The 21480-nt window shown below is 37.0% G+C and overlaps 1 protein-coding gene across 4 annotated transcripts in view; it reads left to right on the top strand.

Moving 5' to 3' along the window:
* TLK1 (tousled like kinase 1) overlaps positions 1-20666 on the top strand; it is an 80483-nt gene extending 59817 nt beyond the window's left edge. For all 4 annotated transcript variants that reach the window (XM_075430999.1, XM_075431001.1, XM_075431000.1 and 1 more), the window contains exons 12-21: positions 2971-3037; positions 6628-6725; positions 9967-10048; positions 10354-10445; positions 10532-10621; positions 11382-11551; positions 12746-12881; positions 15365-15476; positions 15770-15877; positions 18911-20666. In XM_075430999.1, coding sequence (XP_075287114.1) covers positions 2971-3037; positions 6628-6725; positions 9967-10048; positions 10354-10445; positions 10532-10621; positions 11382-11551; positions 12746-12881; positions 15365-15476; positions 15770-15877; positions 18911-19087 — 1132 coding nt within the window. In that variant the 3' untranslated portion in view covers positions 19088-20666. The remainder of the gene's footprint in view (positions 1-2970; positions 3038-6627; positions 6726-9966; positions 10049-10353; positions 10446-10531; positions 10622-11381; positions 11552-12745; positions 12882-15364; positions 15477-15769; positions 15878-18910) is intronic.
* The last annotated feature ends 814 nt before the right edge of the window (positions 20667-21480 follow it).

The raw sequence follows: 21480 nt of genomic DNA, 5'->3' as shown, positions 1-21480 counted from the left end.
AAAGGCAGTGGGTGGATGGGTGCAGGTGGGAAGCGATAGGCTGATGGGAAGCAGTCTTGAAGCTGGATGTTCTTGAAGCCTGTGCAGCAGGGTGGTGGCCTGTAGCCAGAAAACAGGCAGAATGCACACTGTTGTTGTTTTACTGCTATTTGTCGAATGCTATTTTAATATGAATATAAAGTAAAGTATATTTATAGATAAAAATTAATAAATTCCTACTTCTAAAAAAAAAAAAGTCAATGTTTCTGAATATGAGGGAATAAAGTTTTGGTTTTCATAAGTGAACGAATAAAGTCCAAAGTGACTACATCTGTGTACAGTTCCATGTTATATGCCTTCCTCCAAAATGTGGTGGTCAGTAACAGCAGTTTCAAATTGCTGTGAATCATACTGTGCCTCTAATAGAGTTAGATTTGTAAGGAAATGGAAAACAGTCCTTTATTGGGATATAGCATGGAAATATGGAAGGAGTGACTTCGAATCTTAATGTTTTCAATATGACCTCCAATTTGTGCTCTGTGCTCAAGAGAGCTATTTAAGAATGTTCTGGAAGACAATGCTTGCTAGAGCTGTCTAGGCACTTTGTCATAACTCTGCATAGATAGCTGAGGTTTTCTAAAAAGAACCAGATTTCCTGTATTGTGTTAAATTTTTCAGGGGATCTATGGTTTTAGGGCTCTCGGTGTTCAGTGAAAATTCTGGAAGGTCATGTCGTAAACTTCATCTTTTCAATGTGTTTTACTTGTGGTTCAGCTTTGCTAAGACACCTAAATACTCCTCTTTCTGAGAAAGACAGACTTTACTGTCTGCATATTTGGAAATGCACAAGCCTGTAGTTTATACTGCAGACAAGAATCTGTAAAGAGTGATACTCAATCTTGTACACGTTGGCATTGATCCCTTGACTTTTTCAGTTGAGAACTTAATCCGTGTTAGAGTAGTTTGCTGTTTGAGTAGAAGTATTGAAAAAATGTCAGGGATGCTGAAAAAATGTCAGGGATGCTGCTGTGTGGGTTGCCTAGCGTGGCCTTGATGCTCTCTTTGATAGATCTAGCAGATGCAGCAGAGCAGGAATTAGAGCGTTGTTTTCTTCAGTTTCTTGCTGTTGTGTGGACTGTACAGAGAATGCATCACCAGCTTTTCTAGCTATTGAGATAGTCCATTTCACATTTGCTTTAATGCTTCTTCTTTTAAGATGTAGCGTGAATTGTCTAACCCAGAGGAGATTCTGCCAGGAAAAGAATATAAACGTTCAGTCACAAAATGTGGTACTAAGGGACCTCTTGCCTTTCTTGGAGAGGCAAATTTCCTCACTCTGTTGCCTTCAGAGTGTTTGGGGATGTCTGTTCACTGCAATACAAGGCTGCTTTTCATTCCAGTAGGAAAAAAAGTTGCAAGGTAACTTTGTATGACACTTCTTAAAAGAAAGGATCGTTTCCTTCTCAGATTTTGACAGGACGTGATCATGGATGCTTTTGTCACCTGATCTGAGTGTTTTCTATACATTATAGACCAGAAGGTTGATCAAATAACTGCAGTCTTGTGAAGCTGTTTCCAGGTTCTTGGAAACTAAGATGCTGCGGTTAAAAAAGAATCCAGCAATTTCCCTAATATTCATGGAGAATGTTGGGTCAACTCAGTCTTCTGTCCTGGCCAAGTAAGAAAAGGGGCAGTGAAATTCAGTGTTTATGAAATCAGGAATAGGAAAGGGTTCTATGAAAACTTAAGAACCACCAGGTTTTATCCTGAAAAGATGCACTCCTTTATTAGCAACTTTTGAGATGCAATAAATACAGGGTTTAGAATTCTGAAAACTATAGCAAACTTCATCCAAATTTAAAAGGGAGGAAGAAGTCTTACAGTTTATTAGATTTCTGCGAATTTTATCAAAGTTGGCATTTGCTGTAAGAGAAGCCTGGTGTCCCTCACCACTGGGGAAACTACTGGTGATTCTCAAGACAGACACTCTAGTTCCTTAGACTTGCAGTATAAACAGCATGAATAGCCTTCTAAACACGCTGTGTAACTTACCTTCCCAGGACAGTTGATAATTGAACCTGCTAAAATATGGACATTGTGAAAGTGGATTATGGTATTAATTTTAGCTTTGCACCATGCAAGAAGTAGTAGATCTAGGCAAAATAATTTGTGTGAATCCTTTCAAGGAGGCCATACCTTTTTCTCTTTCGTCATCCCCTGTTCTCCTTCTTCATACGCTTATGGGTTCTTCTCTGGAACTTGAAGTCTCCTGGGTTGCTTTTCTTTGGTCGTTTGTCAGATGGATACTGCGTGCAGTCAGTTTGTGGGTTTCTTAGTTACTAATCAGTATGAACAGTCTAGATCCTCTGGATGATAACTGATGATGTGTCCTGGCAAGTCCACAGACACTGAGGGACCACTGAATTAATTGTAGCCAGGAATCTTTTCTCAAAGAAAGATGAAAGGAGAGCAAGCAAGAGAGTTGCATGCCAATTCAAAACTGAATTTGTGGTCGTCTGCAAAATGTAGTGTTAATGAACTTGGAATCTATGAGTTTGCACTATGTTCTTTAAATCACAGCTCGAAAATCCCGTGTTACCAGTCTTGTCTAGTTGGTTTCTGGATCTCCATCCTTTGGTTCATGAAGTATTATAGTTGAAAACCAAGTGGTGGAGTAGCATCAGCTAAAATACTGGGATGGTGATATGATTCAGGATGCGCCCAGATAATCTGAGGAAGGTACAGAAATGGTCCAGTGGGAGAGGCAGTTAATACTGCAGAATATCAGACACAGAGGCATCCTTTAAGTATGTTTTGACCCTGAAATTACTGATCAAGATGTTCATATGGTTCAAAAATGTAGTCCTAGTGTTAGTAAGTAATTCACATGATACTGTATTTACTATAGGATTTAAATAAGAATCCTGTTATTTTGTTTGCCATCATATAAAAGCTGTAATTACATGTTTGTTTTGTTTTGGATTTTTTCAGTTTGACTCTAGCAGAGTATCATGAACAGGAAGAAATTTTCAAACTTCGATTAGGACATCTCAAAAAGGTATGTATATGGTCTGTTACTCTTAAGATTTTGTGTTGGTTTTTTTTTGCTGTGCCCAAAACTGTAAAAAATAGTACAATTAAAGTAAGGAGAGGGTTTGTTGAGAGCTGTCTGATTAGAAAACATAATACTAAAAGTGTTGTACAGTTTTATGCTGAATAGTGGCTTGCTTGGTTTTTGGGGCTTTTTTTTTTTTTTTTTTTTGTGCAACTTAACATAAACACTGGGAGCGTAGGGGAGTAGTAGTGAGTCCATCCAGTGTAACACTGTACTGATTCCTTGAATCCTTGTAACAGTGATGATGCCATGAATTCATTCTTGTTTCAGAGCTGAGGAAGTGGAGTCAGCCAAGTTTGATATATGGGCTTTTTGTGTTAGTTTTTGACCTCTGAAAAGGTCCAATTTACAAAGCATTGCATTTCTGAATGCATATCGTGTTTTGAAAATCTACAATATCCACTTCTGTCATTATCAGTTAGCATACTACCTATCACAAGAGAGAATATAATTTTCCTACTTTCATGGAAAATCTTTTCTCTGTAACGTAAATTATTTTTGCAGTCAGATATTTTACTCCAGTTTTTGACTTTTGAAAAAAACAGCAGTACTTTTTTCTTGAAGCTCATCATTCTAATAAATCTCTGTAATGAGAGAATTATGATATTAGCAAACTATTGCCTATTCAAGCAAAGCTTTTGAGGAATAACCTGTGAAAATGAATGACAGTTGGAGCAGGCAGAAGTATCTCAACAAGTATGAATGGAAAGTGCCTTTATCTGCTGAGCAGTAGTTCTTGAGATGTTCAGTCAAAACAGGTCGTAGTGGCTTTTCCTCTTGAAATGTCGCAAGGCTCTTTCATGCCTGTTCTCTTCAAATGTACAAGTCACCTGTGATAAATCCTACTGTAATGAACTGAACTTGAGAACACTGATGCGGTTTTTAAAGAAAGTACTTGAATCTGTGACAGGGAATCTGTGTATAAACTTGACACTAGTGAAATACACTGCCCACATAGTTATTCATTGCTAATGCCTTAGAAATAGCACCGGCTTAATGTGAGACTTCGTTATGAAATTATGTAGGTTTTTCCCCATGCGTTAACTTTTTTGAAGTCTAATGGAAATTTCAAGTGACATATGAAGGAAGCAACTTGTTTAGTACCTGAATTTGTTTTCATCTTGAGCATCAATGCTCAGGTACTCTGTATAAGAAGGAACTTCTTGACAAAATTCCAGAGGGGAAACAAGTGTTATTTCTTAGCAAATCATGTTTGAATGTATCTGAAAATAATATAAAAATACATAGTTGCATTTTAGTTCTTAAGTGCAATACATATTTTGTCGTTAACAAAGAAAAACAGTTTTGTTATCTTCTTTTTACATGGCTGTATTTCTTCCCTAGTGCATCTCTGCTGGTTACATTTTTTTCTTGTTTCCTTCTGCATATGCTGTTTTGCTGTCTGTTCCTCTTCCTTTTCACTCCAGATGCTTTCCTGGTGCTCTTATTTTTGGTGCCCTGTACATGCTGCCACCACCAGTTTTCTTTTCCTTCTGCTCCCCAGGAAATTCTTTTCCAGCTAGCAGCTTTGGTCCTGGAGAGAGGCTCTTGTTTTCTCACTTCCTTTTATATAGCAGTGACCTGAGGCAGCTAAGCTGGTTCATTCTTGCTTAAAGGTATTCACAGCCTGAGTGTCCTAAATAACAGCTGGAAACAATGCAACCAGCCAGTTCTCTTTGGACTAACATTGGCCTATGAACCACATTTTGAGAACCACTGAATTGCATAATATATGAACAAAAAAGCCCAAAAGAGGCATAACTGATGGATTTTTTTTTTTTGTCAGTCTTTGGGAAGAGCATAGACAATTGTGTGTGTATAAGTGTGTGGCCTTTTGTGGGGGGAGAAGGGCTAGAATTCTTTGTAAGGGACTATTGGGTTATGAGGAACTGCGTATCATTTCAAGGTATTTGAGAGAACTGCAAGGATGGATCTAAATATAAAACAAGAGTTTAACATTGTATAAACAGGAGAAAAAATAAACCCTTGACATTATATCTTAGGAAAAGCAAATGATCTACCCAGGTCTGCTAGCAGATTAGTGTTACTTAGTCCAGCTTTAAATTAGTAAGAATTTGATTTTTGTTTCCTGAAGGAGGTTCATCTAGTGTCTTGTTTTGGGATGAGAGTTTTTTTTCCCTTAGCTTGTGGGGACGGATTCAGGATATCCACTGAAATCATCTGGTCCGGACTCCTCAACTCGTTGGAAATGTGGTCATTTAATGTGTGTTTTAGATTATATAAATACAGTTGATGTTTCAGGATGTGGTTTTATGATATACAACGTTTGGAAATAACAGCTTTGCAGCATTTTCTCTTCCCTCTACTGACTTCTGCCTCCGTCCCCTTGTGCCATGACTTGTTGCTGTGTTGCTTTTACCAGCACCACCAGGTTGTGCAGTTACAGTATAAACTAGTTTCTTTTGGAAACCAAACATGCATCTTTTTGTGAGGCTTGGTTTTTTGTTTTTTTCTTTTTAATTGATTAGTTTTCCTGTTTGGTTCACCATGTGGCTGTACAGAGGCTGTGCCAAAATAACAAGAGATGTGGGGCACTGCTTCCACTGACACTGCTACTAAAAAAATACGTGTCAGATGCCAGGCCTCCTTCTTCCTTTTCAGCTAGGTTAATTCCATAATTATGAGCTTTCTGTTATGGACTAATTTTGTCTCCCCTTTATTAAAACTTTCTAGTTCTAGAGGTACTAACTGAAATCAGTATAACCCTTTTTGCAGTGTCTTTCAATGACTATACACTTTTTTACTTCTAGTGTAGATAAGTAGGTTTCCACAAATTAGGCATCGTGAATTCTTCACTTTTGTAGACAATCTGAATAAACAACTATTTCAGTGTTCTCTATAATATGTAGCATAAAGATAAGATAATTTTAAGTGCTGGAATTGGTTAGGGAATGGGCTAATAACTGGCATGCTTCTTTTGAAATTGTACTCAAAATCTTAGGTAATATGCATTCTACATTTTTATTTTTAATAAGATACAAATGGAAAAATTTTTTTAAATTAGCCTGGTTTTGGTGTTTTGTATCAACACCTTAAGAACATTTCTGCTGTAATGACTTATTCTTTTATTCTTTTTTTAAATGCGCTTCAGCCTCAAAATATTTTAAACGTCTTAATTTGTTGGTTTGTACAAAATCTATAATGGCCCATATCTCAGTTTTTTCTTCTTTGTACATCAATTTCAGACCGCTTCCCAGATTATTTCTCTCCTTGGCTGAGGTACAAAACCCAGCTGCCTCTCATTTCAAATAGCATCCCTACAGTGCAGAACAAAACTGTGAACATCCTATTACCTGTGGGTTCACGGACAGAAAGGTTCCTTGAAACAGGTTTTTTGCCTTATCTTTCTGAATTTTTCTGGCTTGAAGAGAAAAGCAGTAGCTTTCTTCTAGTTCAGCAGGGTTTTGTAATGTAATGTTCCTCCATCACCACTAGTATTGATGCAGGGGTAAAAATATCCTTTTCAAATGGGGAGTAAATGAGCTTTTATATTTTTTTCTTTCAATTTGCAGGAGGAAGCTGAGATACAAGCAGAACTTGAACGTTTGGAAAGAGTTAGGAATCTTCACATAAGAGAACTGAAAAGAATAAATAATGAAGATAATTCACAGTAAGAGACTTACTGTCTTAATTCTGCATGTCGATTTTAAAAATAATGCTTTAAAAACACATTTTACCTACAGGAGAGAGGCTCATTTATAAATTTGTCTTTGGTTCTCATTTTTTATATATATGTTTTAAACACCAACTTTAAACTTTTAAAAAATAGAATGACTTGTCATTTGGTAAATTTACTAATGGTTTTATGGAATATGCAAGAAATAACACATATACACAGCTTATAGTTCAGGAGAGCTAAAACTTGCTAGGCTAAAAAAAAATACTTGTAAGGGAACCTAACGCAATTCATTTAGCTGACAGTAGTGCAAGAAAATGGCAGCGAGGTTTGATGCAACAGCAGCAATTTTGTGATGCAGTTAAGATTAGTTTTGGTTTTATTTCACTGTAATTTCATTCCTACTACGTAGCGGTACCTAGTAGGAAAAAGACAAATGCAGTGTCTTTTGTATTACGTTAAATGTTACTCTGTACTTCAGCTTGCATGGCCATACGTCATAATGTTAAAATGTTATTTAATATTAGCTACTGCTATGTAGATTTGACAGTAATAATTACATAACTAAAAAAATTACTCCATCTTCCATGATGGCCAATACAAACACTAACACTACAGTTGCACCAGCAGTTTAGGCTCGCACTGTTGCCTGAAAGGAACTGGTTCAGCCTATCGCTGACGACTCCATTATGCCCTTGCTTGGTTTCCTTTCACACAGTTGCAATGGCAGTTCTTTACTGAACAGACACTGGAAATTGATCCAATTTAAAACTAGCTCCAGTGGTTCCTATTTCTGGATTAATTTTAACCCCGGATCAATTTCCTGGTCTAGGTCTTTGCCCCAGTTGCACAAATGGTTATGCTGCCACGAGGAGAGAGGCCAGGGCTAGCATGGAATGAGCAGCCAGCGGGAAGGAGATGATGGGACTGGGCTTCTTTCTTTCTGCACTAGTAAATATTGATGAAACAGTAGCCATAAGACTTGATTTTTTTAAAATTACTTTTTAGACACAATAGAATTATATATACAATAAGACTTCTAAACATTAAAGCAACAAGATGTGAAATTGTACTTAACTGTTTTAATGGTCCTCATACCTACTGTGCAGCAATACAGAAAATTTTTGTTACCGTGTGGCTATGGTACTAATTGATAAAACACAATTGGTGTTGTGTTATGGATATGAAAAATAATGGGTGTTGGTGCTTACAATTCGATGGCAGAATATTTTCTTTTAAAAATAAGTGTCCTACAACAAAGAAGCAGTTCTTTGCAGGTTAAGTGATAACCTTTTTTGATCTTCAGTGTTTGCATTCGAAGAGGTGGGTTTTTTTTAAAAAGGAATCCTTCAACGAGAGGGAATAAATGCCACAGAAAAATGATGGGCTTTGGCTGTGTAAATATTGCGTATGTGAAGCAAAGAATGTCCAAATTACAGTCACAGTTGAAAACAGAGTTACGGGACATAGACAAGCAGAATACCACAGCTTCACTGCTCATTTTCTGTAGTCAATATTGACACATTTTATGGTACAGAATGAAAAGCCTTAAACTCTCTGTTCATGGAGTATTTACCAAGTGGCCAAGCTGCAGCTTACACTCACAATACAGAAGGTGGAAGCAGTGGAGAAGGAGTTTAGGTCTGTAGCCCCTGCTGCCTTTCCTAACATGTCTTGGCAGCTTGGCCATTTGGTAAGGGAGAGGGTTCTGAAGCAAAGCAGCTGTTGGGTCCTGACTCAGATGCTGTTGGGTTTTCAGCTTCCAGCTGCAGTGCAAAGCTGAGCCCTCTTTCTTGTTCCAGCAACACTCCCCTCAATGTCCCTCTATCCATGTATACCCTCCCCAAGCATCCCAAATGTAAAGTAGGCTGCAAACTCACCTGTTTGGGATTCCAGCCATGACAGTGAAAAGCAGCAGAGATTGCCCAGTTTAGAGATGGGTAAACTTGTACATCTGCATGTGTTCTTTACAACTGCACTGGGGTAACAGGACAAGTTGAGAGCGCGGATTGTGGGTTCCCTGTTGGGGGTTTAGAGCCCACGTGATGCTGGGGCTACCTGCAAGGAGCAAGTTGAGAGCCACATAGAGTAGCAGAAGCAGCAGTGGAGAGGAAGGGTGGTTATGTTCACAAAGATCGGTGCTACTGGAGGCATACATGTAATAGAAGGACCAGGAAAATACGAATTTAGATTTGATGAGTGTGGTTTTAAAGAATTAGGCTGCTGGTCATGTGACATCACCTAACGATGCTACCTCTAAATTTATTGTTTCTTCTACACTTAAGTGCACTACTTACTGTTTATGATTTTTTTTAAATGTCTTTAGCATTGAAATATGTATTTTCATAGTGAGGAAGAGGAAACTTTTATGCTTCAACGGGGCACAGTAAGCAACAATATGCATCTGCCCTCAAATACTTGACTGTCTATGACCATACCTCCAAAACTGCGGAGAAATGGAAGGATGGGGTGACCTGTTGGCAGGCTAGCCCTTAAACCCTTCCTTAAAGTTTTCTGTGGAGTGTAATTGGCAGCTGACCCATAAGTAGAGTTGTCTCATCATTGCCCTAGAAATGTGATGGGTATTCCTATGGTTGCATAGAGGGATGTATTTTGTCTTCTGCACATTTCAGGAGAGAGTTTCTCTATCCTGCGGCATCATTTTTTGTTTAGAAGGAGTGTTTTCTTCTTGCTGTTGATCAGAGTACCAGCAGATACTCAGTCCTTTGATGTGTTTTCCCCATATTGCTGTTTGTTTTTGTTAAGTTCTTAGTGTTACATAAAATCAGTTTTGTTAAAAAGAGGCAGGTATGTACAACAGGTCTGGTCATGTTTCATGTGAAATTGGAAGTGTGTCCTTCTCATCTGTTCTAGAAAGCTGAAGTGTAAGACTTCTCCAAAATTTGGCACAAGGAGAGAACCCTTGTATCGCAAGTTTAAGGGTGCTTTTCTTATCCTTACAAAAATAGACAAAAATAACAAGAAGTTTGCCAGAGTTGACTGGTTTGATGATGGCATTGTGACAGCATTTGTGCACTACATAGTCAAAGAGTACTGAAATTGGCCATGCTATATAGTTGTGCCATAAACTTACACATGATGTAATATTGTTGAGCATAATAGATATTGCTAGTAAAAGGAAAGCTCCATTTGAGAGGTAATACTAAGAGGTTTACATTTTAGACTCTTAGTTGTGTACCTTAAATAGAATTAAATGATTTTTTTTTCTTTTGAGATTTAAAGATCACCCCACGTTGAATGAACGGTATTTGTTACTCCATTTGCTTGGCCGAGGTGGCTTCAGTGAAGTATACAAGGTAGAGTGCGTTGGGTCTGCTGAATCTAATCTTTGGGCCATATACATTGGTACATTTAATTTTTGGGGAGAGGGAGGGAATCTAAATAAGCGGAGGGGATCTAAATAAGCAGAAGGGATTGTAGTGCCGTATGCTCTTTGAACACTGATTGAACAAACTGATTAACCCGTGGAGGAGAGGTAGCATTACAATACACTTGTCAATAGATTTGTGAATTACACGCCAATTTTTTTCCTCTCTTTATTGGGTGTTATTTTTATCATCTTTGGTTATAACTTTCCCATATTTATGGGTTTCTTTTTTAGGCTTTTGATCTTTATGAACAAAGATATGCTGCTGTGAAGATTCATCAACTTAACAAAAGCTGGAGAGATGAAAAGAAAGAAAATTACCACAAGTAAATATTAATGACTTATGCTTCATATGTCAAACTGAATAGCGTTTTATTGATTGTGGAAGATTAATGTATCCATCTTCTTTTAGACATGCCTGCAGAGAGTATAGAATACACAAAGAACTGGATCACCCCCGGATAGTTAAACTATATGACTACTTCTCCCTGGATACAGATACGTAAGTACACAAAATGATACATTTTTCTAGAGCTTGGCAAGTATTTTAGCGCTGTATATTAGATAAACCGAAATGAAGAGTATTTGAACAAAAATCATATGTTCTTGCTTTCAGCCAACATGTTTAGGGTTTCCTTAAGGGGACTTAAAAAAAAAAACCCATGACACTAGTTACAGAATTTCATCTTGGCTAAATATTGCAGGCCTTCTTGTAAAGTCATGAAAACAGCGTTTTGCAACACCAGACTAGCAAGCCCTACAGGATGTCCTGAGGGTGAAAGGGAGATGCAGTGCTGTAATGCTTTTGGGCAGAGCAAGGGCTGCTGCAGGGCAGCTCCGAAAGGCTGCTGTAGTTTGGACAAGTTACCAAGACTAAATGACATTAGGAGCATTATTAGCCTAAATGTAGCCCATGGTCACTGGGCTGCACCTCTTTGCGTGAAATTGTGTCACATCTTAAGGGATAGTGAATATATTTTTTTACTGAGAAATGTGCCTACATAAATAAGTGTTTTTTAAACTTAATCTCTTGGCAGTATGGATGCATTTTCTCTTTTGGTGAGTATGAATGTTCTGATTTATGTCAAATTTCATAAGCTAATAGTTATGCCACGTGTTCTACTTTCAATTTCATTCGTATAGTTTAATATTCAGGCAGCCATTTTTAAACTTGCCAGTATCTAACTAGGTTGTCATATTTCCATTTCCGATAGTGAAGTTTGATACGTTATGTAATTTTGTCTCTCTGAATTCTACCCTAGGTTTTGCACGGTGTTAGAATACTGTGAAGGCAATGACTTGGATTTCTATCTCAAGCAACATAAATTGATGTCAGAGAAGGAAGCTAGGTCCATTGTAATGCAAATAGTAAATGCACTACGGTATCTCAATGAGATCAAACCCCCTATTATACACTATGATCTTAAACCAGGTAAATGAGGAACGTTACGATTGAAAACATCATCTTTCCTTTTTTTATATACTTATTTTTTTTGTAGTTCATGCCTAAAAATAGCGAAGTGTATCTTCTGTATGTCAGGCTTATTGTAAACGACTGAAAAAAGTACATACTTTTCTTTCTAGTTTTATTGCCAAGATGATCTGTCTTTTCTTTGGAAAAATGTTTGTTGTAACTTTTCTACTTTGTATTATTTGGATTTGAATTTTTAGGAAAAAATCATATAGCACATAGATACATACATTGGTATTTAGAATATAAACACAGATAAGATCATTAGTTGGCTCAGTCCTGTCTGTTCATTGTGGAATGCTGATGTGTAAATAATTTTTCCCTTACGTATTTCTTAGCCTGTGAAGGATAGAAGTTGGTAATTACAATACATGCTTTCAGCATCCCAGCATGAGCACTTCAAAGCAGGACTTTGCAGAAGTTTTCTTTACAATGAGTAATGAGCAGTGTCATAAACAATGTATTCTGTCTTGAATCCATGGCCTTTGTTTTACCACCTTGCGTGAGTGATGCTGACATTCTTCATGTACTCTAATCTGCTACACTGCCAAGCACGGGGTGTGTAGTGTAACTCCTATGCCAGCCTGTTTGTATGCTGCTGTGTAATAAATTGTTCATACAGATTTCTGTCATATTATGGAATTGTACAGAATGTATTGTTAGTCTCAGTAGTTTTTGTTCTCAGAGGAACTTCATCAAGTAACTTTTATATTAAGAAATTATTGAGCAACTTTAACACAAGGAGTAAGATTCATAGTATTGCAGCGATTTTTTGGCAAGATTTTTGTGGCATATGCAAGCCCTGAAACCTGTAGTATAGGATCTGTTCTGTGCAGAAAAATACAAAACTTCGTTGTAACTGGTATATTGCTACGTTTCAGTGTTTACTTGCTATGTTTTGTTGTTTCCTCACTGTCCAGCCAGCTCTCAGTTGAGGGAGCCATTTCAGATGATGATGATAATGTAGAGAGTTTCTGAGATTGCACTGAAGTGTGTGATAGTCAGGTTACTCTAGGCTTGAGGATGTAAAGATGATGTAAAGTTGTCACACCTCATGAAGTTAGATGTTCCTGAACACTGAACCCGGTTTTGAAAATAAAGCATTCTGTTAGCTGTTCTGAGGTAATTGTCTTTTTTTTTTTACCCTCCGGATAGGTAATATCCTTCTTGTAGATGGAACAGCATGTGGAGAAATAAAAATTACTGATTTTGGCCTGTCCAAAATAATGGATGATGACAGCTATGGTGTGGATGGAATGGATTTAACTTCGCAGGGAGCAGGAACTTACTGGTAATGCCTGGTTTGATTTTGCCGTTTAGACTTTGGGTCATTGTTCAGATTTCATAAATGCTCTCTCATAAAGCCAATTTGGAGAGAGAGCTAGGATTAGAAATATTAACGTGGATGACAAGATATTTGTGTAGTACTGTGAATGATGATATTGCCAAATGTTGGAATGGTAGTGTAGTAAGATAAGAGAGTATGAGTGCGTGTGGGTTTTTAATATGTGTATATAAAAATGTGGAGGTGATCACTGTAATTTAGAAATAAGGTTTCCCTGAAGAAGCGGGTGTTTAATCTTTGGCTGCAGGTAGCTGAAGACGTTTGACAGAGCTGTGATGATTAAGTGTGGGTGCTTAGTCCTTGGAAATCTTAGAGCGGGGATTACCAGCAGGTAGGGTCCTTAGGACAAAAGAGTATTTACTCTTCCATCCTAAAGGTTAATGACAGCTCAGCAGCTGTGATTTGTCTTCTGTATACACTTGGATGCTTGTCCAAAAACCTGAAGTTTCAGAGCTGCCTACAGAACAGGAATGACAGCAAGCATTTCATTGCTTACAGAAAAGCTGTTTCTAGAATTTGCTCTCTAAAGATGCAGCTTCTTCATGGCACAGTAGCTCTTTGAGCCTGAGTGTATGGTAGCTGTGTCAGGGTAGGTGGAATAGAAAGCCTGTATTGGCCAGGTTATGAGTTGTGAATCCGATTGCTCACTCTCTCCTCATTCTGCCTGTAGCAAGATCAGAGTCAGGAGCAGAAACATGACTCTAAACAGAGAAGCCAGTGTGATTCCCATTTGCTCTGCAACTTTTTTCCCATACTCGGAAATTGCATGTAATAAGTTTTTGCCTTTTCTCTCAGAATTTTTATAAAAGAAAACACACATACTCTTGCACAAATACCAATGCGCATATGCTGTGGAAAGACAGTTATTCAAGTTAAAACATTTTAGAAGTGTTAAGCTTTTGCTACTCTTTTTAATGCTTTACCTATTTAAACACCAATTTAAGTATTTTGTTGTAGAAATGTATGTAAAAAAATTTTGCCCTTTGAATTTAACATGCCACAAGCACTGGTGGTGCTGTAAGCTAAGAGATCAAAAAAGGTCTGTGACCAATTATAGGTTCATGATGATTCTCTGTGTTTCTGATTCACACTTTCTCTGAGCCCAGAATCTTCATTAAGGATGGAAATGTTTGGAGTGAGTTTGAAGTGAGGGGTGAGTCTGTTCAGAGCAGATTGCACAAGCTGTCGGCAGCATCGTCCTGGAAGGGATTTCCTCAGTCAGTGGGTCCGGTTACCTGCCTTTTCACACAGTTAGGTCACATAATCTCTTTTGTAAATTTACAGAAGTAGTGTTTTGTCCCCAGTAATATGATTTGAAATGTGTTCCGTAACCTCAGTTCTCTGATCATTAGAAACCTAATCTTCTGATTTGCAGACTGTGTTTATTTGTGGCCAGTTTATACTTGTTTGTCCCTGTGCCAACACTTTCCTCCCTGAAGTAGGTTGTTTCCCTTCCTAGTACTTGCTCCTTGGTGTTTTTATAGCCTTAAGGTTTTTTTCCCTAAATCATAGACTCTCCATTCTTCAGATCACCTTAGCTGCTTTCTTTGCCCTTGCATCGCTTTAAGCTCACTTTTCTTGAATGTTGTAATCAGAATTGTACACGAGTATTTCAGAAGAGATTTTGTGATACTTGTTTAAAATTCATATTTGTGTTGCATTCTTATCTCATTTTTCAGTTTATTTCCATTTAAAGCCTTACATGCTGTTGATGAAAGAATGTCTGGTCTGCAGTTGCTGTAATAGTTTTTATGCCTTTTTCAATTTTAGATATTACAGGCAATAGTACTTAACTGCCCCCATATTGATATGTTTGGGAGGTTTTGTTTGTTTTTTAAAGGAGGTTCCATTTCACCAGTTCTCTTGTAATTCAGGAATGACACAGGAACTTGCTCAACTTTCATCTCTTCAAGTATGGCTTCCTGCAGATTATAGGAATGGAAATAGCAATCACTTGATCACCTTTATCTACCATATACCCCTCTGATTAATGTCATCACTCTTACTAAAAACTTAGGTAAAGGGTCTTTAAGCCATATCTACATTATCTTGGATTCCCAACCAGGCCTTGCTATAAAATGCCCTATATGGCTTTCATCTTTTCTTGCCCTGACAGGGGGAGAAGGTTCACATTTAACCTAGGATCCCAATTTAAAAAAAAAAAAATGATAATTAGTATTTAGGTAAACACTATTAGTATTTGTGCTTGTATGAAATAGACCCTCCGTTTGACTGACTATACAAAAAACTGTAATGTCAGTTTTGATGGGTGTGCAGGGTGTTGGAATGCAGCTCATAAGGCAACTGTACAAGTTGTCAAAAGATCAGAGATGTGTACGTGCAGTGTTTGTATGATTTGATATTTGAACAAGTTCCAGTGATGCCATACATCCACTTGCAGACACTGAGGTGCGTGTTTTGTTTTCCAGGTACTTGCCTCCAGAGTGTTTTGTAGTTGGCAAAGAGCCACCAAAGATTTCTAATAAGGTTGACGTATGGTCAGTTGGAGTAATCTTTTTCCAATGCCTTTATGGCAGAAAGGTAAGGAAAATGTTGTTTGAAAATCTTAGAATTTTAGTGTAAATGCCTATTTACAGTAGACTGTGAATTCTGGTCATAAAGGTGTGAATCAACATGGAAAATTGCTTGTGTTACTTTTCGGTAGTGTACATTGATATTGCAAGAAATGTAGAAAATCTGGACTGATACTTTATTATTTACAGAATGGTTAGCAGTTTGTATTAACATTGCAACAACTTACTATAGCATAAATATTTATGAAATCAAAGTAGTTGGATAACTCTCATGAAGAAAATAATGTATTTATTTTTCAGCCATTTGGCCACAATCAATCACAGCAAGATATCTTACAAGAAAATACAATATTAAAAGCTACAGAAGTTCAGTTCCCTGTCAAACCTGTTGTAAGCAATGAAGCCAAGGTAACTTTTTGATTGATCTCTGAGTAACAGTTAAAACATTTCTCATAAAGGATTCAGTTATAAAATTGCTGTTAACTTAAGAATACTGTGGGACCCAGTAACTAAACGTGTAAGAAAACATAATGGAGAACTAGTATTTTTGATGTTTTTATTTAAGCAAACTTATTCTGGGACTTCTCAAAATCATGTATCTGAAAGCGAGACTATATCTATGTTTCAGAAATTTGCACGCGGTTTTCAAGTAGGCTTCCTCAGAATTATCTGCTTTGGTTTTTCGCAGAGGACCTTGTGTGTCTCACTCAGGCTGTCTTACTAGAAGTTCTTGTGAAATACTTCTGCTAACAGTAACAAACTCTTTCTGAAAATAGTGATTGATACTCTCTGCAGCCTCGTTGGCTTGAAGAACTATTTGACTACCAAATAACCTGGAGGATATACATGGTAACACTCTTCCCCTTGAAAGGGGGAACACACGTAGTATGTGTGTATTAACTCAAAGCTGAGTTTAGAAACATAAATTCTTAAGATTAAGAATCTGTAAGATACGTTGGTGCTGGTTCAGGACAGAAGACTGACAAAATAGTTGATCTGCCACAAAGCTGTGGATGGCAAGGTTTCCTGTGTTAAAAATCTTACTTTTAACCTGTAGTATCAAACTCATCTCCACAGACTAGCTATTCGGAAACAGATCAAGGTCATTTCCCAAATGATTGCTGCTGTGAGCATCCATAACACAAATCCAATTCTGTGAATATGGAAGAAAACATACATGTGTTACTTGTTTGTAAAATTGTCCAGATTTTTGAAAGATAGTATCTTTCAAAAGATCATCATGGCCAGATGCAGTAGAGATGTGCTCGATTCTGTGATTCTGTGGTTCATTGGAAAAAAATGCCAAGATAGTAGAATGGCTATTCAAGTTTCAGCAACTAATTAAACATACTTAGATTTGGGACATGAGCTGCAAAAAAAAAAAAGGAATGTTAAGATTAAGCTTCTAAAGATTAAAAGGAAAGGAAAGCCATTTCTAGAGGGTGTATCTTCCCAAGAAAATAAGTCCTTTGGGTACAGAAACCTTCTGTTACAATTTGTGGTATGTTTCTGTTGGTAGTATTTTCTAAAAGGAGCATTAGCAAGCAAGTTGGGGTTAAGGTTATAAAAATTTGGTTGAAGAATTATAGGTTGTCCTGGGTTTTTTGTTCGCTGTTTTTTTGTTTTCATCCCCATTTGGAAAAATTGTGTCCTTTGAATGCAGTTAACAAATACACATTGTATAACATATAACATTACGTGTTAATAGTTTATATCCCTGTCTTTTAACTGTGCGTTCCTTTGTTGTTACTAGCTTTTATTTAGAGGATGTCAGGAAAGAATAGACAGTTCAGCATGGAGAAGAAGCAACTTATTTTACATTCTCTGTGTATTCCATGTTCTGTCTGTTTGTTTGTTTGAGAGACTAAAATAAACTTTCAGTGTTCTCCACTCTTACTAACATTGTCAGGATAGCTGTAAGAGATGCAGAAGTTATTCTCTGGTGGAAATGCTATAAAGCAATTTCAGACTAACTTGTAAATTCAGACCGTTTATGATGACTGTAGAATCCAAATTGCCTTTCAGATTTATAGGCCTGGCAGCTGAAAAAGAACAGCTTGTAAACTGAAATTCTGATTTGGAAAACATGGAGGTGAAATAAATATGGAACTTGAAATGACACAGTTTTGAGACTCTAACTGTCCTTTGATCCTCCTCACTTTTTCCTATTTTGTGCAATATTCTTGTTTACGTCACAGTAATGTGTCTGTGGTGCCATGGAAGCATGAAGTATTTTACAAACATTTTAGACATGAACTGTTACTCTGGGATCTTGCAAAGAACTCTTAATAATTTATTTGTTAGGAAGGATTTCTTGTGAAGATTTTAATTAAAATCCATAACGTCCAAGAGCATGTGAATATATATAAACAGATATGCATGATTTTTATTTTGCAGCTTGTTCTTGCTGGATATGTAAATGATAGAAGTAAATTCTAGCAGGATTCTTTGAAACTTGTATCACAGATTTTTTCAGTTAATCTCCAGTTCTTAATTGGAGCAAAGAACAAACAGCTGAACAGATTAATCAAAGATAAGATATGTAATTCTTTTAAATTAAGTTCTAAATTAAGTAATGAAGTGCTAATCAGTTCTGTAGCAATAATAAGGATTTTCTGTCATTAAATGTTGAAGCCCAGGCTCTCAGGAGACCAAATGTTCTGTGTATGCTAGACATAAGACTTGACAGAAACTTTCAGCACAAAATGATTGGCAGACATCGTATGGACCTACACATAGGGCAACACAGTATCTCAAGAACAGTCCTGAAGCTAGATACAGAATTTTTCAATTGTTTAGGCATTTTTTAAATAGCTGGGACTGAGTTTTTTCTGGGAAAGGATTTCCAGCTGGATAGTGGTTTCTTAAATAGTCTATCAGTTATTTAATGCCTATTGAACATGGCAACTGCCGTTGTCAAATTTCACGTTTTGCTCTATTCCATCATGGCTTGTGTGGTGATGCCTGCTTTCAAAAGTCAGCTAAAGCATTGAAATTCTGTCTCTGCATCTCCCATCTACTCTTCATCTACCGCACAGCTGAATGGTTTTAGAAGCTCTGCGAAGCTCCTTGCTACTTTTTTCAATCCTCTGACATTTGCCTTCTGGTTTTTACTAAGGCTATTCAGGGATAACGCATGCAGAATTCTGATTGTATGAGATGCTAATGTTTTATTTGTAAATATAGTTCCTAAACATGGAAATACGTATTTGAAGTGTGATTATTTGAAGCCAGTTAATTTGCGGATTTATCTTTTTCACTGTGACCTTACATTTTTTCATTAGACTCAGGAGACAGTGTAACATTTGGCATTTGAATTGAATTGCATAAGAACCAGAATTTGTTTAGAAACTAGTTTATCCAGGCGGACATGTGTGTTTGCTTGTAAGCAGATCTAATTATTTGGAATGGTATTGTAACTTTTTAACATTTGTTTTCTAGGCCTTTATTAGACGCTGTTTAGCGTACCGAAAAGAGGATCGATTTGATGTCCACCAGCTGGCTAATGATCCTTATCTTCTCCCTCATATGAGGAGATCAAATTCTTCAGGAAACTTGCATATGACTGGGCTAGCAGCATCCCCTACACCACCTACTTCAAGCATTATTTCGTACTGAGATTTCTCCAGCCAAGGAGTGGCATGATACGTTTGTGTAGTTTCCAGATGCAGACTTGAGCTTGAAAGCATTTGAGTGTTTTTACCCAGGACAAGTTTGATAACTCGGTTTTCAGACTGAAGTCCTCCTACACAGTGTCATTTGTGTGATTGGAATGGATCATGGACTGTGAATAAATGTGCCCTTCTGAGAAATACCTTTAAGCATTGAAGGATGACACTGCCTGTTACACACTAACAGGTATCCTGTGTTTAAGACTGAAGAAAAGTTTTTAGTTTTTTCTGGGGAACATTGTAAATAATCTTTTTAATACTTAAAGTACATTTGGTTGATACTGGAAAGTTCTAACATGAAGGGTAGTTTTTCATTATTTAAATAAAAAAGGGTAATGAGCAAATTCGAAAACACACAAAAATTCCGTGCCTGGTTATAAACTAAACAAATTTCCATCTTTCCAAGACATTGATCTTTTGAAACCAAAGTAAGGAGTGTGAGACGGTCCAAGATGCGTTCTGTATCAGATTCCTGAGATAAAATGGTAGTATTTTATTTGGCAACTCAGGCTTGTGCCTCTGAAAATGTGGTGGTGTTTCAGTGAATTTAGATTGGAAGGGTGATACAGAATTTCTGATACTCATTTCTCAAATAAATCGCTAATTTTGAAATCCACTCAATTTTCTAAAAATACTATACTTGCTGTGGTATTGAAACTTGTGACATTTTCCAGGCTTCCGATAAAACCAAGCAACAGCATGAAACCAAATGCAAACAGGCCATGTATAATGTTCTATGCAGGAATAATGAGAAATTCCCTTCTAGCTCTATTGTAAATTGTTGTACAGATGTCACATTTTCAGTTAAATTTCATCAACTTATTCCTGTACAAATGTTTAAAGTATGGCTTTTTCTAATTGGATATTGTATTTTTTTTAAGTCTCCCTCAAGGCGCTTTTAATTGCTGCTAAATGACATTGCTTTTACTTTTGCAGAAGAATCAAATGACCTCCTTCAGGTGCAAGTCATCTGTATGTTATAGAGAGATTAAGAGTAGGTAATTGATTAACAATCAAGGCGTGTAAAACGGATCTGTGTTGGCAATGTGCAGTACAGTTCTTTCAGCCAGTTTCTTGCATTGTCAACCTGCAGAGCGCATTGATACTCCATGTAGAAGTTGCTCATGGTTATTCTCTATTTCTGGAAGTTCCTATCAACAAGGAAATGTTTCTTGTGGCTTGTACAGATTATTTTAAAATGTGAAACATTTTCTAACTGCCTTGTATGGTAGAAACTTATTTTTCAGAACAGTGTATCTCTCTCCCATTCACTATTCTTTTTACTATCCCATTCTTGATGCTGAATACCTATATGTAATTTTGTCCATGTTGCAGAAAAAGGAGGCTGTATTACCACAGGTTTTTGTTTAGTATTGTACAGTTAAACTGTTGCTCTTGTTTCTGATGTTGCAAGCCATTTTGTTTTCATTGTATATAAAGAAACATTAACTGTCTCTTTAAGATGCTGCTGAAATCGTAGAGAATGTAGCCAAAACGGTAATAAACGATGACAGTTGAAATTTCAAGGTTGTCATTGTGTGTTTTTGCATTTCAGTGAAGGGCAAATCAGCCAACCGTATCACTGAGCTACACTTGGCTGTTTAAATACAAACAGAAGCCAAATATTTGCATTTTAATTGTAATTAATTTAATTACAAACCAAAAGCCAATAATAATGAAGTACCATTGGAGGTGACAGGGGAGGATTCCGTGAAACTGAACTTGTCTGTCGTAATGAAGTAACCAAAACATCATTTCACTGAATAGACCTCACAGAAGCAACTTTAAGCATTATTTCAGCGGGTTCTTCTAGATTTCTTTAACCATGAAATAAAATTAGCTTGTAGAACAAATGAGACTCAAATAGTGCAAAACTGAGTACAGGGTTCAAGGAGCAGCTGTAGGCTCATATTAGATTTCGTTTCCTCTCTTTCAGCATGTGTCAATATCGGAAGTTTAATCGAAGACTTTTGCCTAAGGAAAAGATGTAGGATTTTGTTAACTGTATTTTTCTTTATCTGGAATGTATTGTGGTTACCCCAAGTAAGGTCAAGTTTGGCAATATATTAGAGAACTACTTGAGTAACTGGAAATTTTACAGCTACCTAAAAATAAGGGGGTTTATGCATTGCACTAATTACATACAGACTTGTTTTTCCTGGTGTTAGCATCTGGGAATAGGCTGCTGTGGCTGCATACATGACGCTTACTCCAGCTTTACAAATACACATTTCTGAAACCTAAACACTCGCTTTATTTAAAGTTCCATACAGAAATACAAGAAAGAAGAGAAGAGTCACCATCTTTGAATCAAAGTTGTGAGATTTTTACCTCCGATAC

Source organism: Opisthocomus hoazin, chromosome 9 (assembly GCF_030867145.1).
Source record: "Opisthocomus hoazin isolate bOpiHoa1 chromosome 9, bOpiHoa1.hap1, whole genome shotgun sequence".
Lineage (NCBI taxonomy): Eukaryota > Metazoa > Chordata > Aves > Opisthocomiformes > Opisthocomidae > Opisthocomus > Opisthocomus hoazin.
This window is presented reverse-complemented; position numbering and strand designations above follow the sequence as displayed.